A 13,481-nucleotide genomic window follows, 5' to 3' on the forward strand; every position below is an offset into this window, starting at 1 on the left:
GAACAGTGGTTTTCAGCTCATCAGTGGATTCTAAGATTAGAAAAGGAACAATGGCAAATAGAGAGTCCAAAAAATCCTCGGAGAGCATAAAGAAACCATGCTCCTTGAGAGAGGCTGCAAAGCCATGCCTAGATCAGTAGTGATCTACAGAAAGATGGCAGAAGGGGAAGCAGGTTGGGGAAGTGTGTGGTTCCCTGACGGTAGCGACAGTGTCTCATCTTACCGCTTCATGGGAAATTCCCGATGGAGACTGCTAGATCAGTGGGGTTCCAACTGCTGACCACTCCAGAAGGATGGAGAGTGCATTAGAATTAAGGCTATATTAAATACAGCACTGCAGATAAAGGCTCTGGCACTATGAAGCTGGACACATTCCCACGACTGCTGGATATCTAAATGGTCACATTGGTACATACCGTTCTGCATGGTCCTTCAGGTACTTGCTCTGGCCTAATTTACACAAGGAATTTTTTTTTTTTTTTTTTTTTTTTTTTTTTTTTAAGCTAACGTGTCTTTTTCTCTAGCATTGACCTAATCAGTCCTACACTCATGAGCAAGTCCTATGTTTCTTGAGAAAATTATACTCTGCATAAATTCTTTTTTTAAATTGCGCTTTGTTCCTTTCTTTTATAGTGTTGTGGGAACTGAAGAAAGAATCCCAATTCCTCTCATGGATTACATTCTCAATGTGGTGAGTTTTGTGGCAGATTTAGTAAAAATCTGTTATGCCATCACTAAAATATCACTTATGTGAGGGCCGTACTGTCATACTCTGCACAACCAGTGTCTGAAGCTGCCACTGTAAGGGGGACATGGAGCTGGAATAACTTTGCAGCTCCTTTTCTGTATCGATAAAGGACCCCCTGCTCATCATAAATCAATATTCTAGCATCACTTGATAAGTTTACATGTGTTTCTGCTATTGAACAGATGATCGATGCTGACCATTGTATTACACTCTTGACAGATGAAATTTGTGGAATCCATACTGAGCAACAACACAACAGATGATCACTGCCAGGAGTTTGTGAGCCAGAAGGGTCTCCTTCCCTTGGTAACCATATTGGGCCTTCCTAACTTACCAATCGATTTCCCTACCTCTGCTGCATGCCAGGCTGTGGCTGGAGTGTGCAAATCTATCCTGGTACGTAATTGTGATTAATTGGTGTAGGAGTTATTCCTTTTACTTTAATATGTGGCCAAAGCTCCCATATATTTTATTTAGCTACTGAAAATCAAATCCAGATCTTTGTGCAGTATAACCCACTTCGGAAGCCTATCTTAATTTTTCTACTCCTTAATCCATGAGCTTAAATGGTTATTCCCAACCTTTTATAGATGGATATTTTCAAATACTGCTTGTAAATACAAGGAATTTTGCTTTTTAACTGCATATTAAAATTTGCAACCGTTCTTGATATATTAACACTTATTGTTTTACAGCGTGCTGCCTAGGAGACCGACCACCTCAAATAAACAGAAGAACATGCGCATTGTTAGCAAGCTCATTTCTATTGAGCTTGTAAGTGCTGTTTTAAAACTGGCCAGGATTGCTGGAGCGCACTGTAACACCTTAAGCCTATGCTAGACAGCAGCGGTGGTCGGTCTGCTAGTCAACAGTTCACTAAATTTTCAAGAACGGCTGCAAACTTTCATAAGCAGTAAATTGCAAAGTGCTTTTTGCATGCACTATGCTGTAATATTCATCTATGAAGATGGGAACACTTTTTAAATTACATTTAATCTGGCACCCAATATGGCATGTGATCCCAATAACCCTGTGCCATATTTTATTCTGATCATCTTCTTGACTGCATTAAAGTTAGTTGGTGTTTTTTTTTTTTTTTCCTTCAGACATTGTCTCACGAGCCTAAAGTTCTCCAGGAGGGGCTCCTACAGCTGGACTCTATCCTTTCGTCTCTTGATCCTCTTCATCGACCAATTGAAGCACCTGGGGGATCTGTGCTGTTGAGAGAGTTAGCATGTGCAGGGAATGTGACTGATGCCACGCTTTCTGCCCAGGCCACACCACTGCTCCATGCTCTGACAGCGGCACATGCCTACATTATGATGTTTGTCCACACGTGCAGAGTCGGACAGGTAAACGGCGTGTTCTTTGGAGAACTTTTTAGTTTATTTTTTTTGCTTTATATAGTTTTACTCAACATTAACATGAGTTATCCTGTTTTTTTTTTTTTTCTTATTTTTTCCTTTTCTATTTTAGAGTGAGATCCGCGCCATCTCTGTGAACCAGTGGGGCTCACAATTGGGACTCAATGTTTTGAACAAGCTTAGCCAGCTCTACTGCTCTCTGGTGTGGGAAAGCACAGTGTTACTTTCTCTCTGTACTCCTAACAGGTATTACCAATGGTGGGACAGTGTTCTCGTAACCTAATGTCAGAGCTGGCTTACATTAGTCTGTTAGACTGACGTTATTTCTTCTAAAGGGTTTTCCTTCTGTGAGTGAAATGCACGCTCTTCTATGACTTCTGAACTTCAAATTAAAAAGATTTATTTTACAAGCGCTCGGGAAATAAAGCTCAGCCTTGTATGGTGTACTTGGGCATTCTGCTTTAATACGAACACTTTGACCATGTTGAAGTGTTCTGTCAAGATATTGGTGCCGGTTTCATGTCTAAATCCTGGCAGAATCTGGTGACACCCCACCCTTAATGTGAATCTACTTCTCCTAAGCAAATCTGACTCACTGGAACACAAGAGCTGCACAAGCTTTATTGAAACCATCCTAGTAACTGGATCTGTATTAATCTTACATTTATGTGATACCCTACACTTCAGCCAACATCTGTGCAAGCATCTGCAATTTCCCTGTACTGTGGGCTGAATGGGTAAAATCCAGCTGAAAAAGCCAAAGGGATCTTGACCTAGTTTGTGGCATCCTAATTACAATATAATAAAGTCCTAGTTCACTGATTGTTTTAACACCTCTTCTCATCCTAACAGCTTGCCACCTGGGTGTGAGTTTGGTCAAGCAGACATGCAAAAACTTGCTCCTAAGGAGGAGAAGACTGCAAGTACTTTGCCCCAAGGAGCCAAAAGAGCAGGTACATAAAAATGTAGGATAGGGGATAACTTGCAATCTCGAAATCAGGGTTCTTCAGCTTTGTCTTAAATGCATCGGAGGTGTGCTTAGTCTACACTCCATTGAGTTGTGTATGGGATTCCTGGAAATGACCAAGCGCTGTCTGCTGCAGTCCCAAGCATGGACATCTTTCCTCTCTTCAGGATGGGTCTGCACAATCCCCAGTATCGGGACCACCTTCGGGGTGAAGTAGGAAAGAACCTCCTTTTTGGGACTAACCCTGTAACATGGTGCCTAGTAATGTTCGCCAGCCTTTAAATTGAGATGTTGTGTTTAGGACCATCACATCTAATCTGTGAACGTGAAGGCAACTTAAAGAATAAACTTAGCCATCTGGCTTTGACTTTGTTTAGGAGTTGGAAATAGATTATTATTAGTATTAATATTAGTATTATTGCACCATTGATTCCATGGTCAGTATTAGTAATTTGAACAGGATACGGTGAAGGACTGGGAGCCAGTGAAGAGATTTGCAGAGGGGAGAAGCAGAGATATAGCAAGGAGAGAGATGAATTAGAAGGGGAACAGAGTTAAGGATGAACTGGAGAGATGAGACGGTGTGAGCAGGGAGGCCACAGAAAAGGATGTTTCAGTAGTCGTGGCGGGAGATGATGAGGGCATGAACAAGCATTTTAGTAGGTTGAGGAAAGGTCGGATTCTGGAAATATTTTTGAGCTGGAGGTGGAGAGAGCTTGGATGTGCGGTTTGAAGGACAGGGCAGAGTCGAGGGTTACTCCGAGGCAGCGGACTTCTGATATGCGGGAAAGCGTGAATTCGTTAATTTTGATGGGTCATGTAAGAAAGATCTGTGAGATGGAGGGAAAGATGAGGAGTTCAGATTTGTCCACAATGAGTTTGAGGAAACAAGAGGAGAAGGAGGATATGGCTGATAGACACTCCGGGATTCTGGACAGCAGAGAGGTGACGTCTGGGCCAAAGAGGTAGATCTGAGTGTCATCCGCATAAAGGTGGTACTGGAATCCATGGGACTTTGAGTTGCCTGAGGCCAAGTGTATAGATTGTGAAGAGTAGGGGTCCTAGAACAAGAGCCTTGGGGGACTCCAACAGAGAGAGGGTGAGATGAGGAGGTAGTGTGGGAGTGGGAGATGCTGAATGTGCCGTTGGAAAAGTATGAGGAGATCCAGGATAGGGCGAGGTCTTTGATGCCAAAGGAGGAGAGGATCTGTAGTAGGAGGCAGTGGTCAACTTTGTCAGATGCAGAGGAAAGGTCTAGAAGCAGGAGTATAGAGTATTGTCTATTTGATTTGGCTGTAAGTAGGTCGTTAGTAATTTTGGTCAGGGCTGTCTCGGTGGAGTGATGGGAGCGGAAACCAGATTGTAGATTGTCAAAGAGCAAGTTAGATGATAGGTGGGAGGAAAGTTCAGCGTGGATCTGCTGCTCCAGGTGTTTGGAAGCGAATGGGAGCAGCGATATTGGGCGGTAGCTGGATATAGCGGTTGGGTCGATGGTTGGCTTTTTAAGGCTAGGCGTGATTGTGGCATGTTTGAAAGCAGAAGGGAAGGTACCGGACGTTAGTAATAGGTTGAAGAGGTGGGTTAGGGATGGGATAAGTGTGGTGGTGAGGTTGGGGAGGAGGAGGGATGTGGTCGAGTGCACAGGTTGTGAGGTGTGATTTGGAGAAGACTATTAAGCTCCCCTTCAGTGATGTTGGAGAGAGAGGTTATGGGGTTGGGCATTGGTCTGGTATACTAAGGGGTTGTGGTGGTTGAATGATTAAGACTTTCCTTGTTTGGTCAAAGTCCTCAGTAGAGATGAGAGAGGTTGGAGGGGGCAGTGGTGGGCAGAGGAGGGAGTTGAAAGTTTTGAATAACTGTTTGGGGGTTGTAAGATAGGGAAGATATAAGGGTTGTGAAGTAGGCCTGTTTAGCAGAGTTGAGGGCAGATTTGAAAGCAAGTGTTGTCTATTTCAATGCAGTGAAGTCGTCTTGCGAACTTGTTTTCTTCCAACGCCGCTCTGCAATTCTCGACACTTGCCGGAGCTTTTTATTGGTTGTATTGTGCCAGGGTTGTCTGATACGTCGCACTCTGCCATCAACGAGAGGGGCAACCGCGTCAATAGCTGATGCGAGAGTGGCATTGTAGAAAGCAGTGGCAATGTCTGTCGTGGTGTGACGATACGGATGCCAGTGGTAGAATAGAGTCAGAGAGCGTGTGGGTGTCTAGGTGTGCAAGGTTTCTGCGGGGGTGCGCTTGTTGCTGGACATGGGTGACAGGAGAGGAGGACAGGGATTAGAAAGTGAGTAGATGGTGATCGGATAGAGAGAGAGGGGAGATGGTGACGTTAGAGGGCAGAGGCGGGTGAAGACCAGGTCTAATGTATGTCCTTCTGTGTGGGTGGTTGAGGAGGACCACTGAGCAAGTCCAAAGGATGAAGTAAGGGACAGGAGTTTGGAGGATGCTGACTGAAGGGTATCAGTGGGGGATGTTGAAGTCACCCATGATAGTGGGGATGTCAACGGAAAGAAAGTGAAGAAGCCAGGAGGAGAATTGGTCAATGAAGGCAGTGGTCGGGCCCGGAGGTCGGTATATGACGGCCACTTTGAGGTTGGAGGGAGAGTAGATGCGGACAGGGTGGACTTCGAAAGAGGGGAGGATTAGGTAGGGAAGAGGTGGGATTGGGTTAAAGGTACAGTTGGAAGAAAGGAGAAGACCCACTCCTCCACCGTGTCTGTTGCCAGGGCAAGCAGGGTGGGTGAAATAGAGGCCCGCGTAAACAGCGCAGTATGGGAAGAGGTGTCAGAGGGTGTCAGCCATGTTTCTGTGAGGCCAAGGAAGGCAAGATTGCGAAAGAGAGAGGTCATGAATCACATGAAGCTTATTGCAGATGGAGTGAGCTTTCCAGAGTGCTCCAAAGAAAGGGAGCAAGGGGGTGGGCGTCAAGGGCATGGATTTTGCGTTGGAAAGATTGCGGTAGTTCTTATTGGACAGGGAGAGGTAGGAAAGGGTAGTAATGGGGAGGTATTCGCTGTGTGTGTCCGGGATTGGGAGATATGTCGCCAGCAGTGAGGAGAAGCAGAGAAAGGGAGAGCAGATGGGAGGAGTGTGGGCAGCTTTTTTATGTTTAATTAGGACAGATTTGAGGTTGAGGAGCAGGTCAGTAGAGGAGGTCAGGTGAGGGAGGTAAGGGGAAATGATTATTTGGTTAGAGGGTGCTGGGGTTTTGGGATAGCGAAGGAGAGTGAGGATTAATGGAGCAAACACTGTGGGGGCATATGTAAACATGGTGAGGGAGTAAGAGGGTTAATAGAAAAGCTAGATCCAAATAATAGGAAGTGCTTACTCAGCAGACATACCCGAAATAGACAGATTCACAGTGCGGGGTCCTAACTCCTGCCGTAACTGCCATTGAAATAACTGCAGCGTCTCAATACTTTAGCTGCAGTGATACTTTTGCTGCAGGGAGACGCGTGCCAGACCCCACAGGCGTGCACCCCTTAGGAAGATTGCCATAAAAAAAAAAAAAAATCGATCATATCTAAGTTTATCTTTGCTAACTACAGAGGGAGAAGTTGAACCTTCAGCCGCAAATGAAGAAACAACTGGTTTGTTGGAAGGAATTGGGTTGGATGGTGACTCGTTGGCCCCCATGGAAACTGATGAACCAAGCACTTCTGATCCGAAGGGTAAACCGAAGATCACACCAGCGATGGCTGCCAGAATCAAACAGATCAAGCCGCTACTGTCAGGTTAGCACGAGTTTATGCGGTTTAGTGTTCTTTACCTATTTGTTTTCTGTTGACATCTACGAAGAGTCTTACTCTGTGGCTAATAAGGGAGATCGGCTCCCGGACTCATTTTACAGAGCCTTTATTCTCATGTGTGGTTTTTTTTTTTTTCTTTTTTTTTTTCTGTTGTGTTCTTGCATTACAGCATCCTCGAGGTTAGGGCGAGCATTAGCAGAGCTATTTGGACTTTTGGTAAAACTATGTGTAGGGTCCCCTGTCCGACAGAGGAGAAGCCATCATGCGGCAAGTACGACCACTGCCCCTACTCCTGCAGCTCGTTCCACTGCATCTGCTCTGACAAAATTACTCACCAAAGGTCTTTCCTGGCAGCCTCCCCCGTATACTCCCACACCAAGGTTCAGGTCCGTATTGGGTGGTTCCAGTATATTCTGTATATTTGGGCTTGATTTTTTTTTTAATTTTTTTTTCCCTAGTGCCTTTATGCCTGACTTCAATCTTTGCTGTCTTAGGTTAACATTCTTTATCTGCTCTGTTGGTTTCACATCGCCAATGTTGTTTGATGAACGGAAATATCCATATCATCTTATGCTACAGAAGTTTCTATGCTCTGGTGGGCACAATGCACTTTTTGAGTAAGTTATCTCTGGTTTTCTCTTCTTAGGTTCTGTTTCATAGTCAAGTTCTGTTTTTCATCAATCACAAGTTGGCTTTTCTAACCCCTGGGTTGGTGTTAAATATCCTTGTTGGAATAACCCAACATGATATATGGAAATATATCTTTTTATGACACAGTATTGATGGAATACTTAATGTTTTGGGGTTTTTTTTTGGGGGGGTGTTTTTAGGACTTTTAATTGGGCTCTTTCAATGGGTGGGAGAGTACCTGTTGCTGAAGGCTTGGAGCATACTGACCTTCCAGATGGCACCGGGGAGTTTTTGGACGCCTGGCTCATGTTGGTGGAAAAGATGGTGAACCCCACAACTGTTTTGGAGTCTCCACACTCTCTACCTCCCACCAAGCTACCGGGAGGACAGAACTCCCCTCAGTTTAGCTCTTTGCGCTTCCTAGTGGTTACACAGAAGGTATGTGCAACTTTCAGTCGTGGTGCCCCAAATGTTTTGTTATTATAGAGCTCACAGTTGTAAACTAAAACGTAAAATGCACATAAAGGTGTAAAATGAACCCGATTTCCGAAGGGTTGCATTTTATGTATTTGTTCATCTTGTTCCATAAAGGCAGCCTTTACTTGTATAAAGAACTTGTGGAACCGGAAGCCACTGAAGGTGTACGGCGGACGTATGGCCGAGTCTATGCTTGCCATCTTGTGTCATATCCTTCGCGGGGAGCCAGTTATTCGAGAACGCTTGAGCAAAGAGAGAGAGGGAAGCCGTGAGGAAGAAGCTGGGCAGCCGGATGAGAGCGGCGCTACACGGCGGGAACCCCAAGTGAATCAGCAGCAACTTCAGCAGGTGGGAGTGTGAATTGAGTTTACAGGACTCTTTCCATAACACACACTTATTTAATGGTATATCAAATTATTATTTTTTTCGCTGGATGACTTTCCTAATCTTGTTTTGTTTTAATCTTATAGCTTATGGATATGGGTTTTACTCGGGAGCATGCAATGGAAGCACTTCTGAACACTAGCACTATGGAGCAAGCTACGGAGTATCTCCTCACCCACCCACCTCCGCTCATTGGTGGAGTTGTGCGGGTAAGTGTGACCTACTGACTAGTTTTTTGTTTTTTATTCTCTTGATTCAGCTTTCAAATCTGCTTTCCCTTTGTACCTTCATCACGTTTCATCCTTTTCCCCTCCTCTCCTCCATTCCAGCCCCTTTCTACCGCAGGCTTCTGTGTGCCACTCTGCTCATGCAAGGCAGATATTTCAGCATCTGTATATGACAGAACATTTTAGGACAGTTAGGTGAGGGATACTCCCTGTAAACATGTAGACCCTGCTTGCAAAGCAGCTTTGACTAATGTTTAACTTTATTAAGGCTAGTACATTAGTTAAAATGTCAATTTGTTCCCTTCCCTGGCACAGCATAACAGGTTCCCCTCGCCAAGCTGCAGCGGCTCCCTTCTCGCTTTTTTTTTTTTTTTTTTTTTACTCCAGTTTCCCTGATACTCATTGGACACTTAATGTCTTTTCCTATTCCTATGCATCCTTACTCTCATGCCCTGACCTCCCCATTCTGCAGAGCAGCCCAGCTGACAGGGGTATCTGTTGTTGCTCTGCAGGACTTGAGTATGTCAGAGGAAGATCAGATGCTGAGAGCCATTGCCATGTCGTTGGGACAAGATATCCCTATGGAACAGAGGGCAGAACTGCCCGAGGTACAGTAACAAGATCAGGGTTGGGGGTAAAAAGGCACAGACGAGGGGGCAGTCAACATTGAAATTAGACATGCATATTTTTATTTTTAAAAGGGCAATAGCTCCTGTGCCTGCGTTAGAAAAGGTTGAGCTCTTCTTTCTCCCATCCTCCTGAACCAATGTTCCCTTCCCTTTTTTATTTTCTCCCATCCACTTTATTTCCCCCTCCCACATGGTGTGATAGCCCTTTCTTCCACCTCTGGTAAAACATGACAGAGTTAGCGTCGCTTGCTTGAGAGAGAGTTAGCGTAACTTGCATGTGTTTTGTTTTTTGCATATTTGAAGCCACATACGTAGTAACTATAGCTTCATGAAAGTTGGAGATGTAAATGGGGTGATGTTTTTGGTAGATTGCCATAAAGTTTGTCTATAAAGTCTATCTAAACTGATCATGTTTTTTGACTCTTTCAGGAAACTGCTCGCCGAAAAGAGGAAGAGGAGCGAAAAGCAAGGGAGAAACAGGAGGAAGAGGAGGCCAAATGTCTAGAAAAGTTTCAAGATGCTGAGCCTCTTGAGCAAGAGGAGCTTCATGGCTTCACAGACACAATGCTGCCGGGCTGTTTCCATCTTCTAGATGAGCTACCAGATACCGTTTACCGCGTCTGCGATCTCATTATGACCGCTGTAAAGCGAAATGGAGCAGACTACCGGGACATGATCCTCAAACAAGTGGTTAACCAGGTGAGAGTCTGTTGGAGAATGTCAGGGTCCTTTTTTTCCCCTAATTTATGTATTCTGTTTATGTGAAGTAGTGTCACTGTACTCTGTTTTATCTAGGTATGGGAAGCTGCTGATGTCCTCATTAAGGCCGCTCTTCCACTGACCACGAATGACACGAAAACTGTGTCAGAATGGATAAGCCAAATGGCAACCCTTCCTCAAGCTTCCAACTTGGCCACTCGAATCCTCTTGTTGACTCTGCTTTTTGAGGTAACTTGCTTCACTGAATATTTGAATACTAATTTATATTAACCACTTGGCTCCACATTTTTGCTATTTTACATGCACAATTAAAATAGTTCTGTAGATGTTTGCACACACAAGGCTCAATCACACGCAGTATTTTAGCTGTGTAATTTGTTACATCACAACTCTGCTGAGTTGATACTTTGTGATCCCATGACTTGCTGTGTGTAGACGTGGCTTGTTTGAGCAGCTGTGACTTGTATGGGTGGGCATGCTTTAAGTGGATGTGGCTTTTTTTGGTGTGGCTTGTGTGACAGGGCATGGTTTCGTGTATGTGAACTGGACTCCAATCAGCAGAGTTCACACTGCTCTTGTATTGGTGGTGGACACTTGCTTTGCTGTGTGGGCAGGGCTCCATTCAGCAGAGCTCACACTACTCCTGTGGATGGGCGGGGCTTCATTTAGCAGAGCTCACACTGCTCCTGTGGCTTGCTGTGAGTGGGGGGGGGGGGGGGGTCCAATCAGCAGATCTCTCGCTGTTCCTGTGAATGCTGCTGGAGACTCCCCTCTACTGGGGCTTTGTGCATTACGGTACTTTTATTCCCTGTAACAGTTCTTTGTACTGGAGGTTGTGCTGGGCATTTGTGACCCTGAGGAAGGAGTGGGAAGGGATTAGAATGAGTTACTTGCATGTCTAAGAAGACTTGCCTTTCCTGGGATGAGATTGAAAGCAAATATTCTCTTTCAACCACAGGGATTTTTACAACTAGATTGATGTTTACCCTCCTTCAAGATGTCCAATATCCCATTTTCTTATCCAGAAGATCTAGTTACCTTTCTCTTGTCTGTACATGGTTATGTCTTTGCCTCTTGGATCTAGTGTCCCTCAATGAATCACTGGACAAAAAGGACACCCTCTTCAAGGCACCTTTCACTTAAACTCTGGTGACTTTTTTCTCGGAAGTGACTACAAGCCCTTCCACCCTTCAGATTTCAGGAAACTATCCCTCAAGCCTTAGCCCTCCTGGCACACTTGTTCCAGTGCTTCTAATTCTTCTCTAAAACCTCTTTAGCATATTTGTGTTTTACAGCCACTCAAGCCTCTCTATTGTGTGGTGGGGACATCTACTTTTCAAGAAGTTTTGGCTTGCCAGTGGGATTGACACCTGGGTCAGGAAGGTGGTGTTGTGGGCTACAAGTTAACGTTCTCTTTTCTTTATCGCTTTATTGGGGGGACACAGGTTACCCATGGGTGTGTGCTGCTATCGCTAGGAGGCTGACACTAGGCAGAAAAAAGGAAAATTACTCCTCAGCAGTATACACCCACCGACAGGCACAAAGCACCTCATTTTATGCTTAGTGTCTGTAGGAGGCGGACCTGGATCTAACCCCAGATCCGCAGTTTCTTTTACAGGTTTGTGTTTATTATTCTTTTCCCTTGGTTTTTGAGGTTCATCTTGGGGTAACAGGGTGTAATGCTTTCCATAGTGAGAGCAGTGTGGTGTCACCCACATCGCCCACTCTCGGACCCGCAGGCAGGACTTTGTCTCATGTCATCCTTATGGGTGTTTAAGGGTGACTCCTGGTGACCAGTCCTTGCCTTTTCCCCACCTCACCCCTCTCCTTGGAGAGGGCTGGGAAGAAGACAGTGGTCACCATCAGTGGCCTCCTTCCTTCTTGTAGGGTTGATGCCATCTTCTGCACCGTCTGGAGACAGTGCGAGAAGGAGGATTCCTGATGCCAGCGATCCTCTCCACCTGAGGGCTCCTGATGTGATCCTCAGCTGTGAAGAGGAATCGCGGACCTCACCTGCAGGTAATGTATGCCCCTTTCCTCCCCCAGCAGCGCAGGCAGCTTCTGTCCTTTCTGGTAGACGCCAGGCGTTTCTAAAGTTCCTCTTCTCCCCGTCAGCGCTGCGCAGGCACTACCACCGGGTAAATTGCCTTCCTCAGTATTGGCTTTATAGTCGCGGCCATTTTATATCTACCGCGCCTTCCTCCTTTCCCCTAAGGCTTGTATTTCAAGCTCTTTCTTGTCCTATGGGGGTCTCGCCAGATCAGGGAACCACTATATTAGGCCTCGCCTCGCGTGCGTCTTTCGGCGCTTTTTCTCTCTGCCCTCCCTCCGACATCCAGCCTTTCGGAGGAGAGCTTTCGTTTTGCCAGCCAGCAGGTCATGGGCTGGCCACACCTCCCGGCGCAGAAGCCAATCATAGGGGCGCTCTCGTTTCATGCTGGTGGGCAGATTGCAGGGCTGGCCACGCCCACCCCGACGAGTTTCCAACTGGATTCTGCTTAACCGGCCTCCTTCCTTAGCCACGCCCCCCCCCCCCTCCTCTGCAGTGTGCTGCTTTCACTACTCTGCCGGAGACATCTTGGATCCGTGGCTCCACTATCTGCGCTTCACAGCCTTCAGATTCGCTGTTCCTGCTGCGGTCTTCAGACACAGCTAACCTTTGGTCATCTGCTGCTCATTGCTGGCTCTGTGTTTTTTTTTTTTTTAATTTTTTTTTTTTTTTCTCTCTCTCTCTCTCTCTCTCTCTCTCTCTCTCTCTCTCTCTCTCTCTCTCTCTCTCTCTCTCTCTCTCTCTCTCTCTCTCTCTCTCTCTCTCGCCTACTCTCTCGTAAACAGTAAAAATGACAGTGCATAGGGCTATAGTAGATTTGTATAATAGGTTTAAAAATGTTTAAACCAAAAAGATTTTTTTTTAAAATTATTTGGCATTATAAGCCCAAACGCTAATCAGTATAGGACACACTGAATATGTATACAAAAGAACAAAAGAGAAACCAGTGCATGAATATCCAAAATAGATAAACATCACAGATCTTTATTAGACACACAGGTAAAAAATGGCATAACAAGAGTGGCACAAAAAAAGAACCAAATATGTGCAAATAGTACAAAATGAAATAGGGTGCCGGCCAGTCATTGTAACATAAGGGGAAAAGTCCCCAGACGATCAGCTACCCAGTGAAGGGTTAAATAGTCAAGGTTCAAGTATAATGCACATACCAAAAAGGAGGACACTTCACACCTAATGCTGTAAAAGTCCCAACGTACGTTTCGGAAGCAAAAGAGCTTCCTTCCTCGGGGTGTGTCAGAATCGACGCCGTGTGTGCTTTAAATAAGGGTCCAAGTTTAAGTGAGCGCCAATCGGGGAAGCGCCCAACCCCCAACCTCCCATCACTCCCAGGCTGGCGCCGACAATACACGGGGCTCCGTGATGTCAGACGCCAGACCACAGGCAGATGGGGGTGGAGCAAAGGGCGCGTCACCCGCGCATGCGCAGACGTGATCAAAACAGATCGTCGCCATCTTGAAGAAGGGCACAATCAAGGGCAGAATATAATAGAGTGAGCAGTATATATCGCTCAAATTGAG

The 13,481-nt window shown here is 45.6% G+C and overlaps 1 protein-coding gene across 9 annotated transcripts in view; it reads left to right on the forward strand.

The window, feature by feature from the left end:
* Positions 1-13,481, forward strand: part of HUWE1 (HECT, UBA and WWE domain containing E3 ubiquitin protein ligase 1) — a 234,366-nt gene that overhangs the window by 80,708 nt on the left and 140,177 nt on the right. For 8 of the 9 annotated variants that reach the window (XM_073590844.1, XM_073590843.1, XM_073590850.1 and 5 more), the window contains exons 24-37: positions 634-691; positions 968-1,144; positions 1,855-2,100; positions 2,225-2,358; positions 2,965-3,065; positions 6,626-6,811; positions 6,996-7,212; positions 7,321-7,443; positions 7,657-7,894; positions 8,048-8,281; positions 8,404-8,526; positions 9,057-9,152; positions 9,603-9,872; positions 9,969-10,121. In XM_073590844.1, coding sequence (XP_073446945.1) covers positions 634-691; positions 968-1,144; positions 1,855-2,100; positions 2,225-2,358; positions 2,965-3,065; positions 6,626-6,811; positions 6,996-7,212; positions 7,321-7,443; positions 7,657-7,894; positions 8,048-8,281; positions 8,404-8,526; positions 9,057-9,152; positions 9,603-9,872; positions 9,969-10,121 — 2,356 coding nt within the window. The remainder of the gene's footprint in view (positions 1-633; positions 692-967; positions 1,145-1,854; positions 2,101-2,224; positions 2,359-2,964; positions 3,066-6,625; positions 6,812-6,995; positions 7,213-7,320; positions 7,444-7,656; positions 7,895-8,047; positions 8,282-8,403; positions 8,527-9,056; positions 9,153-9,602; positions 9,873-9,968; positions 10,122-13,481) is intronic. The other variant, XM_073590851.1, reaches the window with a different exon arrangement.

Source organism: Dendrobates tinctorius, unplaced genomic scaffold (assembly GCF_039654945.1).
Source record: "Dendrobates tinctorius isolate UK_male_01 unplaced genomic scaffold, ASM3965494v1 ptg000120l, whole genome shotgun sequence".
NCBI classification, from domain to species: Eukaryota; Metazoa; Chordata; class Amphibia; order Anura; family Dendrobatidae; genus Dendrobates; species Dendrobates tinctorius.